General features: G+C 42.7%; 1 protein-coding gene across 1 annotated transcript in view; it reads right to left on the bottom strand.

The window, feature by feature from the left end:
• Positions 1-23,801, bottom strand: part of LOC115123598 (phosphatidylinositol glycan anchor biosynthesis, class Q) — a 29,784-nt gene extending 5,983 nt beyond the window's left edge. The window contains exons 1-7 of the mRNA XM_065010913.1: positions 23,639-23,801; positions 20,477-20,725; positions 19,749-19,956; positions 17,549-17,817; positions 12,662-12,858; positions 3,823-3,954; positions 3,490-3,610 (exon numbers count right to left, since the gene is read on the bottom strand). Of these exons, the coding sequence (XP_064866985.1) occupies positions 3,490-3,610; positions 3,823-3,954; positions 12,662-12,858; positions 17,549-17,817; positions 19,749-19,956; positions 20,477-20,629 (1,080 nt within the window). The 5' untranslated portion in view covers positions 20,630-20,725; positions 23,639-23,801. The remainder of the gene's footprint in view (positions 1-3,489; positions 3,611-3,822; positions 3,955-12,661; positions 12,859-17,548; positions 17,818-19,748; positions 19,957-20,476; positions 20,726-23,638) is intronic.
• Positions 23,802-24,695: the final 894 nt, after the last annotated feature.

Below are 24,695 nucleotides of genomic sequence, written 5' to 3'. Positions count from 1 at the left end.
CCTAGATCATAATGAATATGATTATAATGGAGAGGAGGGCCTGATCCTAGATCATAATGAACATGATTATAATGGAGAGGAGGGCCTGATCCTAGATCATAATGAATATGATTATAATGGAGAGGAGGGCCTGATCCTAGATCATAATGAATATGATTATAATGGAGAGGAGGACCTGACCCTAGATCATAATGAATATGATTATAATGGAGAGGAGGGCCTGATCCTAGATCATAATGAATATGATTATAATGGAGAGGAGGGCCTGATCCTAGATCATAATGAATATGATTATAATGGAGAGGAGGGCCTGATCCTAGATCATAATGAACATGATTATAATGGAGAGGAGGACCTGACCCTAGATCATAATGAACATGATTATAATGGAGAGGAGGGCCTGATCCTAGATCATAATGAATATGATTATAATGGACAGGAGGACCTGACCCTAGATCATAATGAATATGATTATAATGGACAGGAGGACCTGACCCTAGATCATAATGAATATGATTATAATGGAGAGGAGGGCCTGATCCTAGATCATAATGAACATGATTATAATGGAGAGGAGGGCCTGATCCTAGATCATAATGAATATGATTATAATGGACAGGAGGACCTGACCCTAGATCATAATGAATATGATTATAATGGAGAGGAGGGCCTGATCCTAGATCATAATGAACATGATTATAATGGAGAGGAGGGCCTGATCCTAGATCATAATGAATATGATTATAATGGAGAGGAGGGCCTGATCCTAGATCATAATGAATATGATTATAATGGAGAGGAGGACCTGACCCTAGATCATAATGAATATGATTATAATGGAGAGGAGGGCCTGATCCTAGATCATAATGAATATGATTATAATGGAGAGGAGGGCCTGATCCTAGATCATAATGAACATGATTATAATGGAGAGGAGGGCCTGATCCTAGATCATAATGAACATAATTATAATGGAGAGGAGGGCCTGATCCTAGATCATAATGAATATGATTATAATGGAGAGGAGGGCCTGATCCTAGATCATAATGAATATGATTATAATGGAGAGGAGGGCCTGATCCTAGATCATAATGAACATGATTATAATGGAGAGGAGGGCCTGATCCTAGATCATAATGAACATAATTATAATGGAGAGGAGGGCCTGATCCTAGATCATAATGAATATGATTATAATGGAGAGGAGGGCCTGATCCTAGATCATAATGAACATGATTATAATGGAGAGGAGGGCCTGATCCTAGATCATAATGAATATGATTATAATGGACAGGAGGACCTGATCCTAGATCATAATGAACATGATTATAATGGAGAGGAGGGCCTGATCCTAGATCATAATGAACATGATTATAATGGAGAGGAGGGCCTGATCCTAGATCATAATGAACATGATTATAATGGAGAGGAGGGCCTGATCCTAGATCATAATGAACATAATTATAATGGACAGGAGGGACGTGGGGCCGTATGTATCAGCTCCCCTCGGTCCATGTTATCTTATTCCTTGTGATCTAAAAGGCTAAACTGATCCTAGATCATAATGAACATAATTATAATGGACAGGAGGGCCTGATCCTAGATCATAATGAATATGATTATAATGGACAGGAGGACCTGACCCTAGATCATAATGAATATGATTATAATGGACAGGAGGACCTGATCCTAGATCATAATGAACATGATTATAATGGACAGGAGGGACGTGGGGCCGTATGTATCAGCTCCCCTCGGTCCATGTTATCTTATTCCTTGTGATCTAAAAGGCTAAACTGATCCTAGATCAGCACACATACTCAGAGATAAAGATTATTGAGGGGGATATTCTAGGGGGATATTGGGTTGGATATTGAGGGGGTTATTCTAGGGGATATTCTAGGGGATATTGAGGGGTTATTGAGGGGTTATTCTAGGGGATATTGGGGATATTGAGGGGGTTATTCTAGGGGGATATTGGGTTGGATATTGAGGGGGTTATTCTAGGGGATATTCTAGGGGTTATTGAGGGGTTATTCTAGGGGATATTGGGTTGGATATTGAGGGGTTATTCTAGGGGGATATTGAGGGGGGTTATTCTAGGGGATATTGGGTTGATATTGAGGGGTTATTCTAGGGGGATATTGGGTTGGATATTGAGGGGGTTATTCTAGGGGGATATTCTAGGGGATATTGGGTTGGATATTGAGGGGGTTATTCTAGGGGGATATTGGGTTGGATATTGAGGGGGATATTCTAGGGGGATATTCTAGGGGGATATTGGGTTGGATATTGAGGGGGTTATTCTAGGGGGATATTCTAGGGGGATATTGGGTTGGATATTGAGGGGGATATTCTAGGGGGATATTGGGTTGGATATTGAGGGGGTTATTCTAGGGGATATGGGTTGGATATTGAGGGGGTTATTCTAGGGGATATTCTAGGGGATATTGGGTTGGATATTGAGGGGGTTATTCTAGGGGATATTGGGTTGGATATTGAGGGGGTTATTCTAGGGGATATTCTAGGGGGATATTGGGTTGATATTGAGGGGTTATTCTAGGGGATATTGGGTTGGATATTGAGGGGGATATTCTAGGGGGATATTCTAGGGGGATATTGGGTTGGATATTGAGGGGTTATTCTAGGGGGATATTGGGTTGGATATTGAGGGGGTTATTCTAGGGGATATTGGGTTGGATATTGAGGGGGTTATTCTAGGGGGGATATTGGGTTGGATATTGAGGGGGATATTCTAGGGGGATATTCTAGGGGGATATTGGGTTGGATATTGAGGGGTTATTCTAGGGGATATTGGGTTGATATTGAGGGGGTTATTCTAGGGGATATTCTAGGGGATATTGGGTTGATATTGAGGGGTTATTCTAGGGGATATTGGGTTGGATATTGAGGGGGTTATTCTAGGGGATATTCAAGGGGGATATTGGGTTGGATATTGAGGGGTTATTCTAGGGGATATTGGGTTGGATATTGAGGGGGTTATTCTAGGGGTTATTCTAGGGGATATTGGGTTGGATATTGAGGGGGTTATTCTAGGGGATATTCTAGGGGATATTGAGGGGGATATTCTAGGGGGATATTGGGTTGGATATTGAGGGGTTATTCTAGGGGTATTGGGTTGGATATTGAGGGGTTATTCTAGTATTCTAGGGGGATATTGGGGGATATTGAGGGGGATATTGAGGGGGATAGCGGGGGATATTTCGTAGGGCAAAACGACCTGAACCTCTTGATAATGAGGCAACGTGATTTCATTTGAAGCTCATCGTCACCAATGTGAGTTTTACGGAGGTGGTAATGTAACTAGAGTCAACTGAGCAATACAGAAATAGTCACCTCTCGATACTGAACGTTGTTGAAGACATTTTTATTTTAAAGATAATCTCTCTGACAGATTATAAATGAGGTTTAAAGGTAATTGTTGTACATTGCTTTTGCACTGGGGAAATGTTGTCCATGATGTCTTACGTCAGCAGCAGGTACCAGTGTGTTGGCCAGTTTGCCTATACGGTTCTCTCTATACATCCACGATACCAGCAGCAGGCCCAGAGACACATCCACAAAGAACGACACAAAGATATTGGCTTTCCTGTGTGGAGAGAAAGAGAGAGAGTCACTACTTTTGACCCGAGGTCAATAGGGCTCTGGTCAAATGCACTGCACTATAACAGGGAATAGTGTGCGATTTGAGACGCAATGGGGTGAGTTAGATACCATCTTGTAGCCAGTCTGCCACATGGCTGTGTGTGTGTGTGTGTGTGTGTGTGTGTGTGTGTGTGTGTGTGTGTGTGTGGTCTCTACCTCATGAAGTGGTTGTGTGCGGTGGCTCTGGTAGGAGAGCAGACTGTCTGAAGGTGTTCGGTTCTGTAGCTCAGCTGGACACACGTAGACAACTTACTGGAGATGAACCTCATCGGGTACACATTCAATATCCTGGGTAGGACAGACAGACACATTCAATATCCTGGAGAGACAGACAGACACATTCAATATCCTGAGAGACAGACAGACACATTCAATATCCTGAGACAGACAGACACATTCAATATCCTGGAGACAGACAGACACATTCAATATCCTGGAGACAGACAGACACATTCAATATCCTGGGGACAGACACATTCAATATCCTGGAGACAGACAGACACATTCAATATCCTGGAGAGACAGACACATTCAATATCCTGGAGACAGACAGACACATTCAATATCCTGGAGACAGACAGACACATTCAATATCCTGGGGAGACAGACAGACAGACACATTCAATATCCTGGAGACAGACAGACAGACACATTCAATATCCTGGGGAGACAGACAGACACATTCAATATCCTGGAGAGACAGACAGACACATTCAATATCCTGGAGACAGACAGACACATTCAATATCCTGGAGACAGACAGACACATTCAATATCCTGGAGACAGACAGACACATTCAATATCCTGGGGAGACAGACAGACACATTCAATATCCTGGGGAGACAGACAGACAGACACATTCAATATCCTGGGGAGACAGACAGACAGACACATTCAATATCCTGGGGAGACAGACAGACACATTCAATATCCTGGGGAGACAGACAGACACATTCAATATCCTGGAGACAGACAGACACATTCAATATCCTGGGGAGACAGACAGACACATTCAATATCCTGGGGAGACAGACAGACACATTCAATATCCTGGGGAGACAGACAGACACATTCAATATCCTGGGGAGACAGACAGACACATTCAATATCCTGGAGACAGACAGACAGACACATTCAATATCCTGCGGAGACAGACAGACAGACAGACACATTCAATATCCTGGGGAGACAGACAGACAGACACATTCAATATCCTGGAGACAGACAGACACATTCAATATCCTGGGGAGACAGACAGACACATTCAATATCCTGGAGACAGACAGACAGACACATTCAATATCCTGGGGAGACAGACAGACAGACAGACACATTCAATATCCTGGAGACAGACAGACACATTCAATATCCTGGGGAGACAGACAGACACATTCAATATCCTGGAGACAGACAGACAGACACATTCAATATCCTGGGGAGACAGACAGACAGACAGACACATTCAATATCCTGGGGAGACAGACAGACAGACACATTCAATATCCTGGAGACAGACAGACAGACAGACACATTCAATATCCTGGGGAGACAGACAGACACATTCAATATCCTGGAGACAGACAGACAGACACATTCAATATCCTGGGGAGACAGACAGACAGACGCATTCAATATCCTGGGGAGACAGACAGACAGACACATTCAATATCCTGGGGAGACAGACAGACACATTCAATATCCTGGAGACAGACAGACAGACACATTCAATATCCTGCGGAGACAGACAGACAGACAGACACATTCAATATCCTGGGGAGACAGACAGACAGACACATTCAATATCCTGGAGACAGACAGACACATTCAATATCCTGGGGAGACAGACAGACACATTCAATATCCTGGAGACAGACAGACAGACACATTCAATATCCTGCGGAGACAGACAGACACATTCAATATCCTGGGGAGACAGACAGACACATTCAATATCCTGGGGAGACAGACAGACAGACACATTCAATATCCTGGGGAGACAGACAGACAGACACATTCAATATCCTGGGGAGACAGACAGACAGACAGACACATTCAATATCCTGGGGAGACAGATAGACAGACACATTCAATATCCTGGAGACAGACAGACAGACAGACACATTCAATATCCTGGGGAGACAGACAGACACATTCAATATCCTGGAGACAGACAGACAGACACATTCAATATCCTGGGGAGACAGACAGACACATTCAATATCCTGGGGAGACAGACAGACAGACACATTCAATATCCTGGGGAGACAGACAGACACATTCAATATCCTGGAGACAGACAGACAGACACATTCAATATCCTGCGGAGACAGACAGACACATTCAATATCCTGGGGAGACAGACAGACACATTCAATATCCTGGGGAGACAGACAGACACATTCAATATCCTGGGGAGACAGACAGACACATTCAATATCCTGGGGTGACAGACAGACACATTCAATATCCTGGGGAGACAGACAGACAGACACATTCAATATCCTGGGGAGACAGACCGACAGACACATTCAATATCCTGGTGAGACAGACAGGCACATTCAATATCCTGGGGAGACAGACAGACACATTCAATATCCTGGGGAGACAGACAGACACATTCAATATCCTGGGGAGACAGACACATTCAATATCCTGGAGACAGACACATTCAATATCCTGGAGACAGACAGACACATTCAATATCCTGGGGAGACAGACACATTCAATATCCTGGGGAGACAGACACATTCAATATCCTGGGGAGACAGACACATTCAATATCCTGGAGACAGACAGACACATTCAATATCCTGGAGACAGACAGACACATTCAATATCCTGTAGACAGACAGACACATTCAATATCCTGGGAGACAGACAGACACATTCAATATCCTGGAGACAGACAGACACATTCAATATCCTGGGAGACAGACAGACAGACACATTCAATATCCTGGGGAGACAGACAGACACATTCAATATCCTGGAGAGACAGACAGACACATTCAATATCCTGGAGACAGACAGACACATTCAATATCCTGGAGACAGACAGACACATTCAATATCCTGGAGACAGACAGACACATTCAATATCCTGAGACAGACAGACACATTCAATATCCTGAGACAGACAGACACATTCAATATCCTGAGACAGACAGACACATTCAATATCCTGGGGAGACAGACAGACACATTCAATATCCTGGGGAGACAGACAGACAGACACATTCAATATCCTGGGGAGACAGACAGACAGACACATTCAATATCCTGGGGAGACAGACAGGCACATTCAATATCCTGGGGAGACAGACAGACACATTCAATATCCTGGGGAGACAGACAGGCACATTGAATATCCTGGGGAGACAGACAGACACATTCAATATCCTGGGGAGACAGACAGACACATTCAATATCCTGGGGAGACAGACAGACACATTCAATATCCTGGGGAGACAGACAGGCACATTCAATATCCTGGGGAGACAGACAGACACATTCAATATCCTGGGGAGACAGACAGACACATTCAATATCCTGGGGAGACAGACAGACACATTCAATATCCTGGGGAGACAGACACATTCAATATCCTGGAGAGACAGACAGATCAACTCAATATCCTGGGGAGACAGACATACAGACACATTCAATATCCTGGGGAGACAGACAGACACATTCAATATCCTGGTGAGACAGACAGATCAATTCAATATCCTGGTGAGACAGACAGACAGACACATTCAATATCCTGGGGAGACAGACAGACAGACACATTTAATATCCTGGGGAGACAGACAGACAGACACATTCAATATCCTGGGGAGACAGACAGACACATTCAATATCCTGGGGAGACAGACAGACAGACACATTCAATATCCTGGGGAGACAGACAGACAGACAGACACATTCAATATCCTGGGGAGACAGACAGACAGACAGACACATTCAATATCCTGGGGAGACAGACAGACAGACACATTCAATATCCTGGAGACAGACAGACAGACACATTCAATATCCTGGGGAGACAGACAGACAGACACATTCAATATCCTGGGGAGACAGACAGACAGACACATTCAATATCCTGGGGAGACAGACAGACACATTCAATATCCTGGAGACAGACAGACAGACACATTCAATATCCTGCGGAGACAGACAGACAGACAGACACATTCAATATCCTGGGGAGACAGACAGACAGACACATTCAATATCCTGAGACAGACAGACACATTCAATATCCTGGGGAGACAGACAGACACATTCAATATCCTGGGGAGACAAGACAGACACATTCAATATCCTGGGGAGACAGACAGACAGACACATTCAATATCCTGGGGAGACAGACAGACAGACACATTCAATATCCTGGGGAGACAGACAGGCACATTCAATATCCTGGGGAGACAGACAGACACATTCAATATCCTGGGGAGACAGACAGGCACATTCAATATCCTGGGGAGACAGACAGACACATTCAATATCCTGGGGAGACAGACAGACACATTCAATATCCTGGGGAGACAGACAGACACATTCAATATCCTGGGGAGACAGACACATTCAATATCCTGGAGACAGACACATTCAATATCCTGGAGACAGACAGACACATTCAATATCCTGGGGAGACAGACACATTCAATATCCTGGGGAGACAGACACATTCAATATCCTGGGGAGACAGACACATTCAATATCCTGGAGACAGACAGACACATTCAATATCCTGGAGACAGACAGACACATTCAATATCCTGTAGACAGACAGACACATTCAATATCCTGGGGAGACAGACAGACACATTCAATATCCTGGAGACAGACAGACACATTCAATATCCTGGAGACAGACAGACACATTCAATATCCTGGGGAGACAGACAGACACATTCAATATCCTGGAGAGACAGACAGACACATTCAATATCCTGGGGAGACAGACACATTCAATATCCTGGAGACAGACAGACACATTCAATATCCTGGGGAGACAGACACATTCAATATCCTGGGGAGACAGACACATTCAATATCCTGGGGAGACAGACAGACACATTCAATATCCTGGAGAGACAGACAGACACATTCAATATCCTGGAGACAGACAGACACATTCAATATCCTGGAGACAGACAGACACATTCAATATCCTGGAGACAGACAGACACATTCAATATCCTGGAGACAGACAGACACATTCAATATCCTGGAGACAGACAGACACATTCAATATCCTGGGGAGACAGACAGACACATTCAATATCCTGGGGAGACAGACAGACAGACACATTCAATATCCTGGGGAGACAGACAGACAGACACATTCAATATCCTGGGGAGACAGACAGGCACATTCAATATCCTGGGGAGACAGACAGACACATTCAATATCCTGGGGAGACAGACAGGCACATTGAATATCCTGGGGAGACAGACAGACACATTCAATATCCTGGGGAGACAGACAGACACATTCAATATCCTGGGGAGACAGACAGACACATTCAATATCCTGGGAGACAGACAGACACATTCAATATCCTGGGGAGACAGACAGGCACATTCAATATCCTGGGGAGACAGACAGACACATTCAATATCCTGGGGAGACAGACAGACACATTCAATATCCTGGGGAGACAGACAGACACATTCAATATCCTGGGGAGACAGACAGACACATTCAATATCCTGGGGAGACAGACACATTCAATATCCTGGAGAGACAGACAGATCAACTCAATATCCTGGGGAGACAGACATACAGACACATTCAATATCCTGGGGAGACAGACAGACACATTCAATATCCTGGTGAGACAGACAGATCAATTCAATATCCTGGTGAGACAGACAGACAGACACATTCAATATCCTGGGGAGACAGACAGACAGACACATTTAATATCCTGGGGAGACAGACAGACAGACACATTCAATATCCTGGGGAGACAGACAGACACATTCAATATCCTGGGGAGACAGACAGACAGACACATTCAATATCCTGGGGAGACAGACAGACAGACAGACACATTCAATATCCTGGGGAGACAGACAGACAGACACATTCAATATCCTGGAGACAGACAGACAGACACATTCAATATCCTGGGGAGACAGACAGACAGACACATTCAATATCCTGGGGAGACAGACAGACAGACACATTCAATATCCTGGGGAGACAGACAGACACATTCAATATCCTGGAGACAGACAGACAGACACATTCAATATCCTGCGGAGACAGACAGACAGACACATTCAATATCCTGGAGACAGACAGACACATTCAATATCCTGGAGAGACAGACAGACACATTCAATATCCTGGGGAGACAGACAGACAGACACATTCAATATCCTGGGGAGACAGACAGACAGACACATTCAATATCCTGGGGAGACAGACAGGCACATTCAATATCCTGGGGAGACAGACAGACACATTCAATATCCTGGGGAGACAGACAGGCACATTCAATATCCTGGGGAGACAGACAGACACATTCAATATCCTGGGGAGACAGACAGACACATTCAATATCCTGGGGAGACAGACAGACACATTCAATATCCTGGGGAGACAGACAGGCACATTCAATATCCTGGGGAGACAGACAGACACATTCAATATCCTGGGGAGACAGACAGACACATTCAATATCCTGGGGAGACAGACAGACACATTCAATATCCTGGGGAGACAGACAGATCAATTCAATATCCTGGTGAGACAGACAGACAGACACATTCAATATCCTGGGGAGACAGACAGACAGACACATTTAATATCCTGGGGAGACAGACAGACAGACACATTCAATATCCTGGGGAGACAGACAGACAGACACATTCAATATCCTGGGGAGACAGACAGACAGACAGACACATTCAATATCCTGGGGAGACAGACAGACAGACAGACACATTCAATATCCTGGGGAGACAGACAGACAGACAGACACATTCAATATCCTGGAGACAGACAGACAGACAGACACATTCAATATCCTGGAGACAGACAGACAGACAGACACATTCAATATCCTGGAGACAGACAGACAGACACATTCAATATCCTGGGGAGACAGACAGACAGACACATTCAATATCCTGGGGAGACAGACAGACAGACACATTCAATATCCTGGGGAGACAGACAGACACATTCAATATCCTGGAGACAGACAGACAGACACATTCAATATCCTGCGGAGACAGACAGACAGACAGACACATTCAATATCCTGGGGAGACAGACAGACAGACACATTCAATATCCTGGAGACAGACAGACACATTCAATATCCTGGGGAGACAGACAGACACATTCAATATCCTGGGGTGACAGACAGACACATTCAATATCCTGGGGAGACAGACAGACAGACACATTCAATATCCTGGGGAGACAGACAGACAGACACATTCAATATCCTGGAGACAGACAGACAGACACATTCAATATCCTGGAGACAGACAGACAGACACATTCAATATCCTGGAGACAGACAGACAGACACATTCAATATCCTGCGGAGACAGACAGACAGACACATTCAATATCCTGGAGACAGACAGACACATTCAATATCCTGGAGACAGACAGACAGACACATTCAATATCCTGGAGACAGACAGACAGACACATTCAATATCCTGGAGACAGACAGACAGACACATTCAATATCCTGGGGAGACAGACAGACAGACACATTCAATATCCTGGGGAGACAGACAGACAGACAGACACATTCAATATCCTGCGGAGACAGACAGACAGACACATTCAATATCCTGGGAGACAGACAGGCAGACACATTCAATATCCTGCGGAGACAGACAGACAGACACATTCAATATCCTGGGAGACAGACAGGCAGACACATTCAATATCCTGCGGAGACAGACAGACAGACACATTCAATATCCTGGGGAGACAGACAGACAGACACATTCAATATCCTGGAGACAGACAGACAGACACATTCAATATCCTGGGGAGACAGACAGACACATTCAATATCCTGGAGACAGACAGACAGACACATTCAATATCCTGGGGAGACAGACAGACAGACATATTCAATATCCTGGGAGACAGACAGACAGACATATTCAATATCCTGGGAGACAGACAGACACATGCAAAACCCTGGGAGACAGACAGACAGACAGATGAACACATTCAATATCCTGGGAGACAGAGACAGACAGACACACTATTCTAGGGGGATATTGACAGACAGACAGACACACTATTCTAGGGGGATATTCTAGGGGGATATTGACAGACAGACAGATGAACTGGGTCAGTGTCTCTTGGCACATAAAGAGTTGCAACTGACGAACGTACAGGATCCACAGTGTATCCAGGTGGTTAGCAGAGACAGGTACTGACACACCCCTTACCTGCTACTACAGAGGCTGGTCCACAGTGTTAGCATCCAGGTGGTTAGCAGACAGACAGGTACTGACACACACCCCTTACCTGCTACTACAGAGGCTGGTCCACAGTGTTAGCATCCAGGTGGTTAGCAGACAGACAGGTACTGACACACACCCCTTACCTGCTACTACAGAGGCTGGTCCACAGTGTTAGTATCCAGGTGGTTAGCAGACAGACAGGTACTGACACACCCCTTACCTGCTACTACAGAGGCTGGTCCACAGTGTTAGTATCCAGGTGGTTAGCAGACAGACAGGTACTGACACACCCCTTACCTGCTACTACAGAGGCTGGTCCACAGTGTTAGCATCCAGGTGGTTAGCAGACAGACAGGTACTGACACACCCCTTACCTGCTACTACAGAGGCTGGTCCACAGTGTTAGTATCCAGGTGGTTAGCAGACAGACAGGTACTGACACACCCCTTACCTGCTACTACAGAGGCTGGTCCACAGTGTTAGCATCCAGGTGGTTAGCAGACAGACAGGTACTGACACACCCCTTACCTGCTACTACAGAGGCTGGTCCACAGTGTTAGCATCCAGGTGGTTAGCAGACAGAGCGGTGTCGAGGCCTGTTTCATCAGTTCTACTATAATGGATCCCTCCCGTCCCTCTGATTGCCAGTGGGTCATCTTCACTGGACCGTCATCATACTTATCCAGGAAGAACAGCGGCTCACTCTGACACACTGTCCCAAACACCTGCAGCAGACAACAACAATTACAGACAACACCTGCAGCAACAACAATTACATACAACACCTGCAGCAGACAACAACAATTACAGACAACACCTGCAGCAACAACAATTACATACAACACCTGCAGCAACAACAACAATTACAGACAACACCTGCAGCAACAACAACAATTACAGACAACACCTGCAGCAACAACAATTACAGACAACACCTGCAGCAACAACAATTACAGACAACACCTGCAGCAGACAACAACAATTACAGACAACACCTGCAACAACAACAACAATTACAGACAACACCTGCAGCAACAACAATTACAGACAACACCAGCAGACAACAACAATTACAGACAACACCTGCAACAACAACAACAATTACAGACAACACCTGCAACAACAACAACAATTACAGACAACACCTGCAGCAACAACAACAACAATTACAGACAACACCTGCAGCAACAACAACAACAATTACAGACAACACCTGCAGCAGCAACAACAATTACAGACAACACCTGCAGCAACAACAACAATTACAGACAACACCTGCAACAACAACAACAATTACAGACAACACCTGCAACAACAACAACAATTACAGACAACACCTGCAGCAACAACAACAACAATTACAGACAACACCTGCAGCAGCAACAACAATTACAGACAACACCTGCAGCAACAACAACAACAATTACAGACAACACCTGCAGCAACAACAACAATTACAGACAACACCTGCAGCAACAACAACAACAATTACAGACAACACCTGCAGCAGCAACAACAACAACAATTACAGACAACACCTGCAGCAACAACAACAATTACAGACAACACCTGCAGCAACAACAACAACAATTACAGACAACACCTGCAGCAACAACAACAACAATTACAGACAACACCTGCAGCAACAACAACAATTACAGACAACACCTGCAGCAACAACAACAACAACTACAGACAACACCTGCAGCAACAACAACAATTACAGACAACACCTGCAGCAACAACAACAACAATTACAGACAACACCTGCAGCAGCAACAACAACTACAGACAACACCTGCAGCAGCAACAACAACAATTACAGACAACACCTGCAGCAACAACAACAATTACAGACAACACCTGCAGCAACAACAACAATTACAGACAACACCTGCAGCAACAACAACAATTACAGACAACACCTGCAGCAACAACAACAATTACAGACAACACCTGCAGCAACAACAATTACAGACAACACCTGCAGCAACAACAACAACAATTACAGACAACACCTGCAGCAGCAACAACAACAATTACAGACAACACCTGCAGCAACAACAACAATTACAGACAACACCTGCAGCAACAACAACAATTACAGACAACACCTGCAGCAACAACAATTACAGACAACACCTGCAGCAACAACAACAACAATTACAGACAACACCTGCAGCAGCAACAACAATTACAGACAACACCTGCAGCAACAACAACAACAATTACAGACAACACCTGCAGCAGCAACAACAATTACAGACAACACCTGCAGCAACAACAATTACAGACAACACCTGCAACAACAACAACAACAATTACAGACAACACCTGCAGCAACAACAACAATTACAGACAACACCTGCAGCAACAACAATTACAGACAACACCTGCAGCAACAACAACAACAATTACAGACAACACCTGCAGCAACAACAATTACAGACAACACCTGCAGCAACAACAACAATTACAGACAACACCTGCAGCAACAACAACAACAATTACAGACAACACCTGCAGCAACAACAACAATTACAGACAACACCTGCAGCAACAACAACAATTACAGACAACACCTGCAGCAGCAACAACAACAATTACAGACAACACCTGCAGCAACAACAACAACAATTACAGACAACACCTGCAGCAACAACAACAACAATTACAGACAACACCTGCAGCAACAACAACAACAATTACAGACAACACCTGCAGCAGCAACAGCAACAATTACAGACAACACCTGCAGCAGCAACAGCAACAATTACAGACAACACCTGCAGCAACAACAACAACAACAATTACAGACAACACCTGCAGCAACAACAACAACAATTACAGACAACACCTGCAGCAGCAACAACAACTACAGACAACACCTGCAGCAGCAACAACAACAACTACAGACAACACCTGCAACAACAACAATTACAGACAACACCTGCAGCAGCAACAACAACAATTACAGACAACACCTGCAGCAACAACAACAACAACAACAACAATTACAGACAACACCTGCAGCAGCAGCAACAACAACAACAATTACAGACAACACCTGCAGCAGCAACAGCAACAATTACAGACAACACCTGCAGCAACAACAACAACAATTACAGACAACACCTGCAGCAACAACAACAACAATTACAGACAACACCTGCAGCAACAACAACAACAATTACAGACAACACCTGCAGCAACAACAACAACAATTACAGACAACACCTGCAGCAGCAACAACAACAATTACAGACAACACCTGCAGCAGCAACAACAACAATTACAGACAACACCTGCAGCAACAACAACAACAACAACAATTACAGACAACACCTGCAGCAGCAGCAACAACAACAACAATTACAGACAACACCTGCAGCAGCAACAGCAACAATTACAGACAACACCTGCAGCAACAACAACAACAATTACAGACAACACCTGCAGCAACAACAACAATTACAGACAACACCTGCAGCAACAACAACAACAATTACAGACAACACCTGCAGCAACAACAACAACAATTACAGACAACACCTGCAGCAACAACAACAACAGCAACAATTACAGACAACACCTGCAGCAACAACAACAACAATTACAGACAACACCTGCAGCAGCAACAACAATTACAGACAACACCTGCAGCAAACAACAACAATTACAGACAACACCTGCAGCAACAACAACAACAATTACAGACAACACCTGCAGCAACAACAACAACAATTACAGACAACACCTGCAGCAACAACAACAACAATTACAGACAACACCTGCAGCAACAACAACAACAATTACAGACAACACCTGCAGCAACAACAACAACAATTACAGACAACACCTGCAGCAACAACAACAATTACAGACAACACCTGCAGCAACAACAACAACAATTACAGACAACACCTGCAGCAACAACAACAACAACTACAGACAACACCTGCAGCAACAACAACAACAATTACAGACAACACCTGCAGCAACAACAACAACAATTACAGACAACACCTGCAGCAACAACAACAATTACAGACAACACCTGCAGCAACAACAATTACAGACAACACCTGCAGCAACAACAATTACAGACAACACCTGCAGCAGACAACACATATGTATTACAACAACAACAGACAACAACAACAGACAACACATATGTATTACAACAACAACAGACAACACATATGTATTACAACAACAGACAACAACAACAACAGACAACACATATGTATTACAACAACAACAGACAACAACAACAGACAACAACAACAACAGACAACAACAACAGACAACACATATGTATTACAACAACAGACAACACATATGTATAACAACAACAACAACAGACAACACATATGTATTATAACAACAACAACAATTACAGACAACACATATGTATTATAACAACAACAACAATTACAGACAACAACAACAGACAACAACAACAGACAACACATATGTATTACAACAACAGACAACAACAACAACAGACAACACATATGTATAACAACAACAACAACAGACAACACATATGTATTATAACAACAACAACAACAGACAACACATATGTATTATAACAACAACAACAACAGACAACACATATGTATTATAACAACAACAACAACAGACAACACATATGTATTATAACAACAACAACAACAGACAACACATATGTATAACAACAACAACAGACAACACATATGTATTATAACAACAACAACAACAGACAACACATATGTATTATAACAACAACAACAACAGACAACACATATGTATTATAACAACAACAACAACAGACAACACATATGTATTATAACAACAACAACAACAGGCAACACATATGTATAACAACAACAACAACAGACAACACATATGTATAACAACAACAACAACAGACAACACATATGTATTATAACAACAACAACAATTACAGACAACACATATGTATTATAACAACAACAACAACAACAACAACAACAGACAACACATATGTATTATAACAACAACAACAACAGACAACACATATGTATTATAACAACAACAATTACAGACAACACATATGTATTATAACAACAACAACAACAGACAACACATATGTATTATAACAACAACAACAACAATTACAGACAACACATATGTATTATAACAACAACAACAACAATTACAGACAACACATATGTATTATAACAACAACAACAACAATTACAGACAACACATATGTATTATAACAACAACAACAACAATTACAGACAACACATATGTATTATAACAACAACAACACATATGTATTACAACAACAATATAAGAGGTAAACAACACAGGAGAGGATAGAAAACCCCTGTGTTCAATGAGCAACAACATCTACATGTAAATCAGGCTGTGAGTCCACGTCCTCACCTGTGGTAGTTGTGACTCAGTTTGAGGGTCAGGAACCCCGTTCTCTATGGGGTGCAGCTGAGACAGCATGACCTTCCTCTGTTCATAGTGGATAAAGATCACCTTGTCCTTCTCTTCTCCTCCTTCCTCTCCCTCTACTTTATTCTCTCCTCCTCCTTTCTTTGTTCCTCCTTTCTTGGCCTCTCCTCCCTTCCCTCCTTTCTTCCCCTCTCCTTTCTCTCCACCACCATCCTCTTTCAGCTCCTTTTCTTGTTGTATCAGCTTCCCATCTACGGCAGGGGCAGAGGGACATTTTATTACAGATGCACTGCATGATGATAACAACAGAAATATCGCCTTTTGATTAAATATACAGACATTTGTGTCTCTATGAATTAAAAGAGCAGAGTGAATTAAGCCATCTAATTTACAAACTCTTGTTAACTTACTTTTGCTATGAGAAAACAGTGATGCACGTCTATAGACAGAACATTCATTTCAGTGTGAGTGAAAACAGTGATGCAAAACAGTGATGCAGACAGAACATTCATTTCAGTGTGAGAAAACAGTGATGCAGTGATGCACGTCTATAGACAGAACATTCATTTCAGTGTGAGAAAACAGTGATGCAGTGATGCACGTCTACAGACAGAATATTCATTTCAGTGTGAGAAAACAGTGATGCACGTCTACAGACAGAATATTCATTTCAGTGTGAGAAAACAGTGATGCAGTTATGCACGTCTATAGACAGAACATTCATTTCAGTGTGAGAAAACAGTGATGCAGTGATGCACGTGAGAAAACAGTGATATAGACAGAACATTCATTTCAGTGTGAGAAAACAGTGATGCAGTGATGCACGTCTATAGACAGAACATTCATTTCAGTGTGAGAAAACAGTGATGCACGTCTATACAGACAGAACATTCATTTCAGTGTGAGAAAACAGTGATGCAGTGATGCAGAACATTCTCATAGACAGAACATTCATTTCAGTGTGAGAAAACAGTGATGCAGTGATGCACGTCTACAGACAGAACATTCATTTCAGTGTGAGAAAACAGTGATGCAGGTCTACAGACAGAACATTCATTTCAGTGTGAGAAAACAGTGATGCATGATCTACAGACAGAACATTCATTTCAGTGTGAGAAAACAGTGATGCAGTGATGCACGTCTATAGACAGAACATTCATTTCAGTGTGAGAAAACAGTGATGCACGTCTATAGACAGAACATTCATTTCAGTGTGAGAAAACAGTGATGCAGTGATGCACACTATAGACAGAACATTCATTTCAGTGTGAGAAAACAGTGATGCAGTGATGCACGTCTATAGACAGAACATTCATTTCAGTGTGAGAAAACAGTGATGCAGTGATGCACGTCTATAGACAGAACATTCATTTCAGTGTGAGAAAACAGTGATGCAGTGATGCACGTCTATAGACAGAACATTCATTTCAGTGTGAGAAAACAGTGATGCACGCCTACAGACAGAACATTCATTTCAGTGTGAGAAAACAGTGATGCAGTGATGCACGTCTATAGACAGAACATTCATTTCAGTGTGAGAAAACAGTGATGCACGTCTATAGACAGAACATTCATTTCAGTGTGAGAAAACAGTGATGCACGCCTACAGACAGAACATTCATTTCAGTGTGAGAAAACAGTGATGCACGTCATAGACAGAACATTCATTTCAGTGTGAGAAAACAGTGATGCACGCCTATAGACAGAACATTCATTTCAGTGTGAGAAAACAGTGATGCACGTCTATAGACAGAACATTCATTTCAGTGTGAGAAAACAGTGATGCCTGTCTATAGACAGAACATTCATTTCAGTGTGAGAAAACAGTGATGCCCGTCTACAGACAGAACATTCATTTCAGTGTGAGAAAACAGTGATGCCCGTCTATAGACAGAACATTCATTTCATAAGAAAGCCATTCGTCAATAATTCTATATCAACAGTTGATCTCCAAAGAGAGTGGTCTCTGAATCTAAACAAAACACATTTGATGCTGTTACAAAGTTTGCATCCCAAATAACACCCTATTCCCTACATAGTGCACTACTTTAGACCAGAGCTCTATGGCACCCTATTCCTACATAGTGCACTACTTTTGACCAGGGCCCATGGGTCAGAGGGTAAAATGTGATCATGGGCCCTGGTTAAAAGTAGGTGTCTTTATAGGGAACGATAGGGCCACTTGGGATGCAAACGGAGACTTTCTGGTCCCTTGTGAGGACGTGACACCTGAAGCCTATCTTGCCCATCTCTCTACTGAGCTGGAGCCACTGTCCCTGGGGGAAGATGGTGCTGAGGTCCCTGAGGAAACTCTCCATGCCCTCCTGGCCCTCCTTGGGCATGCTCCACGAGCCCAGCACCGTCAGATCCACCCCACTCTGGCCACGCATCTGGACCAGGGACAGGACAGGAAGGTTAAAACACACACACTCTCTACCTGCTGTATGTACCATCTGGACCAGGGACAGGACAGGAAGGTTAAAACACACACACTCTCTACCTGCTGTATGTACTGTTTGACCTGACAATGGATGAAGGGGTATTGGGTGACTGACAGATTTAAAAAATATATATATATTTAACATTTATTTAACTAGGCAGGTCAGTTAAGAACACATTCTTATTTACAATGACGGTTACCGGGAACAGTGGGTTAACTGCCTTGTTCAGGGGCAGAACGACAGATTTTTACCTTGTCAGCTCGGGATTCGACCTAGCAACCTTCGGTTACTGGCCCAACGCTCTAACCACTAGGCTACCTGCTGTCCCGGATACACACTGACTGACACATGTACACACTGACACACACACACACACACACACACACACACACACACACACACACACACACACACACACACACACACACACACACACACACACACACACACACACACACACACACTCTACCTGGTGGATGTACTGCTTGACCTGTCCAGGGATGAAGGGGTAGTGGATGACAGCCAGCACCACGGCCGAGTTCTGTCCTGGGATCCATCGCCCCACAAGCAGCCCGCTGTCTGCCTTGTTACAGCACTGAGGGAAGAATATCTTCAGCACCATGGTGGGACTGGAAGTCAGGGTCAGAGGTCCGGCACGCTCCTTCAGTCTAACCTCCTGGGGTAGGTGATCACAGGTTAGCCTAGTGTCTTCAGATACCTGCTGAATGGAGAAACATTTTGTGAAGGATGAAATAATTAGTATACCCATTACCCAGCTACACTAGTTCCCAATAATTAGTACCCATTACCCAGCTACACTAGTTACCAATAATTAGTATACCCATTACCCAGCTACACTAGTTCCCAATAATTAGTATACCCATTACCCAGCTACACTAGTTCCCAATAATTAGTATACCCATTACCCAGCTACACTAGTTCCCAATAATTAGTATACCCATTACCCAGCTACACTAGTTACCAATAATCAGTACCCATTACCCACCTACACTAGTTACCAATAATCAGTACCCATTACCCACCTACACTAGTTACCAATAATTAGTATACCCATTACCCAGCTACACTAGTTACCAATAATCAGTACCCATTACCCAGCTACACTAGTTCCCAATAATTAGTATACCCATTACCCACCTACACTAGTTCCCAATAATTAGTATACCCATTACCCAGCTACACTAGTTACCAATAATCAGTACCCATTACCCACCTACACTAGTTACCAATAATTACTATACCCATTACCCAGCTACACTAGTTCCCAATAATCAGTACCCATTACCCACCTACACTAGTTACCAATAATCAGTACCCATTACCCACCTACACTAGTTACCAATAATTACTATACCCATTACCCACCTACACTAGTTACCAATAATCAGTACCCATTACCCACCTACACTAGTTACCAATAATTAGTATACCCATTACCCAGCTACACTAGTTTCCAATAATTACAATACCCATTACCCACCTACACTAGTTACCAATAATTAGTACCCATTACCCACCTACACTAGTTACCAATAATCAGTACCCATTACCCACCTACACTAGTTACCAATAATTAGTATACCCATTACCCAGCTACACTAGTTACCAATAATTACTATACCCATTACCCACCTACACTAGTTCCCAATAATTACTATACCCATTACCCACCTACACTAGTTACCAATAATTACTATACCCATTACCCAGCTACACTAGTTCCCAATAATTACTATACCCATTACCCAGCTACACTAGTTACCAATAATCAGTATACCCATTACCCAGCTACACTAGTTACTAATAATTAGTATACCCATTACCCAGCTACACTAGTTACCAATAATTTGTATACCTACACTAGTTCCCAATAATTACTATACCCATTACCCAGCTACACTAGTTACCAATAATTAGTACCCATTACCCAGCTACACTAGTTACCAATAATTAGCATACCCATTACCCAGCTACACTAGTTACCAATAATTAGTATACCCATTACCCAGCTACACTAGTTACCAATAATTAGCATACCCATTACCCAGCTACACTAGTTACCAATAATTAGTATACCCATTACCCAGCTACACTAGTTACCAATAATTAGCATACCCATTACCCAGCTACACTAGTTCCCAATAATTACTATACCCATTACCCAGCTACACTAGTTACCAATAATTAGCATACCCATTACCCAGCTACACTAGTTACCAATAATTAGCAGACCCATTACCCAGCTACACTAGTTACCAATAATTAGCATACCCATTACCCAGCTACACTAGTTACCAATAATTAGCATACCCATTACCCAGCTACACTAGTTACCAATAATTAGTATACCCATTACCCAGCTACACTAGTTACCAATAATTACTAAACCCATTACCCAGCTACACTAGTTACCAATAATTATTATACCCATTACCCAGCTATACTAGTTACCAATAATTAGCATACCCATTACCCAGCTACACTAGTTCCCAATAATTACTATACCCATTACCCAGCTACACTAGTTCCCAATAATTAATAATTACTATACCCATTGACCCAGCTACACTAGTTCCCAATAATTACTATACCCATGACCCAGCTACACTAGTTCCCAATAATTACTATACCCATTACCCAGCTACACTAGTTCCCAATAATTACTATACCCATTACCCAGCTACACTAGTTCCCAATAATTAGCATACCCATTACCCAGCTACACTAGTTACTAATAATTAGTATACCCATTACCCAGCTACACTAGTTACCAATAATTAGTATACCCATTACCCAGCTATACTAGTTACCAATAATTAGTATACCTACACTAGTTCCCCCAAAAAGTAGTAACATAGTTAAGGTCTGTATATAGTTTAGTTATACTGTGTATACCAGGGTTTCATCTTGTCACATTGTGAATGTCCTCGTGTGGTGTGAGCCGATCTTGTTTAATAAACATGACCAAGAATCAGGAGGGTTGTCAGAGTGACTCACTCCAACCGTTAGCAGACATTTGAATCAGGACCAGCTGTTTGTTAGTCAACTCAAACGAATCATTGTCGGACCGTTTCAGTGGAGTTCCGTTGCCTTTGTCCACTGCTGCCCTCTTTGTGTCCTTCAGAATATTGAGCCTTGCATTCGTCTCCATGCCAACCATGCCTGTGGGCTTAACTATTGATTTGGCTGTCGTGCTTTAGTTTCCCGTCACATCTATAACAGCACTATTGCTGCCTAAACTACGTTACATGTTAATATAACATTTAAAACTATTTTGGGCATTAATCGAAGTTTTGCAGTATACGTTTGAGACAAAGTGAGACGCTTATTTTGATTAAATGAACACAAATAGGGCCTAATCGAAGTTAGTGCACACTCCAGCCAGCTTCGGAGGCTGTGCGACACCGCAATCAACAATAGTTTCTGTATTCCTCTCTGATGTGATGCATATCTTCAATGTCAGTGATAATATATTCTGCAGGCAGTTATCCACACTGGGCGCACAGTGCAAAGAGACAGACATTAGCTTACGTTAGCTAACTTAGTAACGACTAAATCCGTCTTCAGCTAGTTAACAACATTTCGGCAAATAATAAAAAATATTCCATACCTGCAGGGTTGTTTATTTCTATTCGAAGGAAATCTGCTTTTGTCAATACCGTTTCAAACAGATTTGGGATCGTACCGTTACATGATTTACCCTTCAATTGTCAAATTGAAGTTAGCGTCTGTTGGTAGCCATCTTTGTTGTTGATAGACCGTCAACATTTACGCTCCGGTTGGAATATCATTGCAGTAACAAGAGTTCCGGTGGATTGCTGGATGAGATGATGTAGCAGTTATGTGAATAATCTGAACTAAACCCTCTGTTTGATAATAATTTCCAGCCACAACAAAAAGCATGATATTTAGCCTAATAATATCAAATATAATCATAAAATACTACACTTTATTATGGCCACTGAATTCCACTACCACTGAATATTCTTTAAAAAATATCCCATCCATTTCTGCCAGTTGAAAAGGACACATTTTTCATTACTACCAAAACGATTGTAATCAAACATGGAATTTCAGTTCGACTCAATAAGGCAGCCATAATATCCGTTTGAATATAGTATTACAAAATTTGAAAACATCACCGTCGAAATGACATTTCTGACCTTCAATGTTCAGACGTGCTGTTTGCTGTTTGAGGTCATTCTGTTGAATGAAGAACAACTGTAGAGGTGTTATCTTCTGTGAATGACACTGCAGGAAAAGAGCGGGCTGAAAAAGCTTTAGACAAGTAGATGTTATAAGTAACCCACATCCACTGTCCATAATATTTTACACCCCTGTGCACACAGCTTGTTCATTTAGACGAGATCTTAATTCCACCTGAAATGTCAAAGAAAGTCAAATTTCAGAAGAATAGCTATGTAATTATGCAGCTTTAGTAGGCTACATTATCGTAATCTGGCACATTTTGGGTGCTTCATTTATTTGGGATGACAGTTGTGGAGGCAGAGATAGCACAGACAAGGGGAGTGGTCTCAAACAGTAGACTTGTAATCAACTTCAAGGGTTGCACTGAGAACAGTAGGACCACAGATACAGGTTCTATGCACTGAGAACAGTAGGCCCACAGATACAGGTTCTAGTGGGACATAAAATAGAGCTCTCAT

Source organism: Oncorhynchus nerka, linkage group LG26 (genome assembly GCF_034236695.1).
Source record: "Oncorhynchus nerka isolate Pitt River linkage group LG26, Oner_Uvic_2.0, whole genome shotgun sequence".
NCBI lineage: Eukaryota > Metazoa > Chordata > Actinopteri > Salmoniformes > Salmonidae > Oncorhynchus > Oncorhynchus nerka.
Note: the sequence above shows the minus strand (reverse complement) of the source record. Positions and strands in the feature narration are given on the sequence as shown.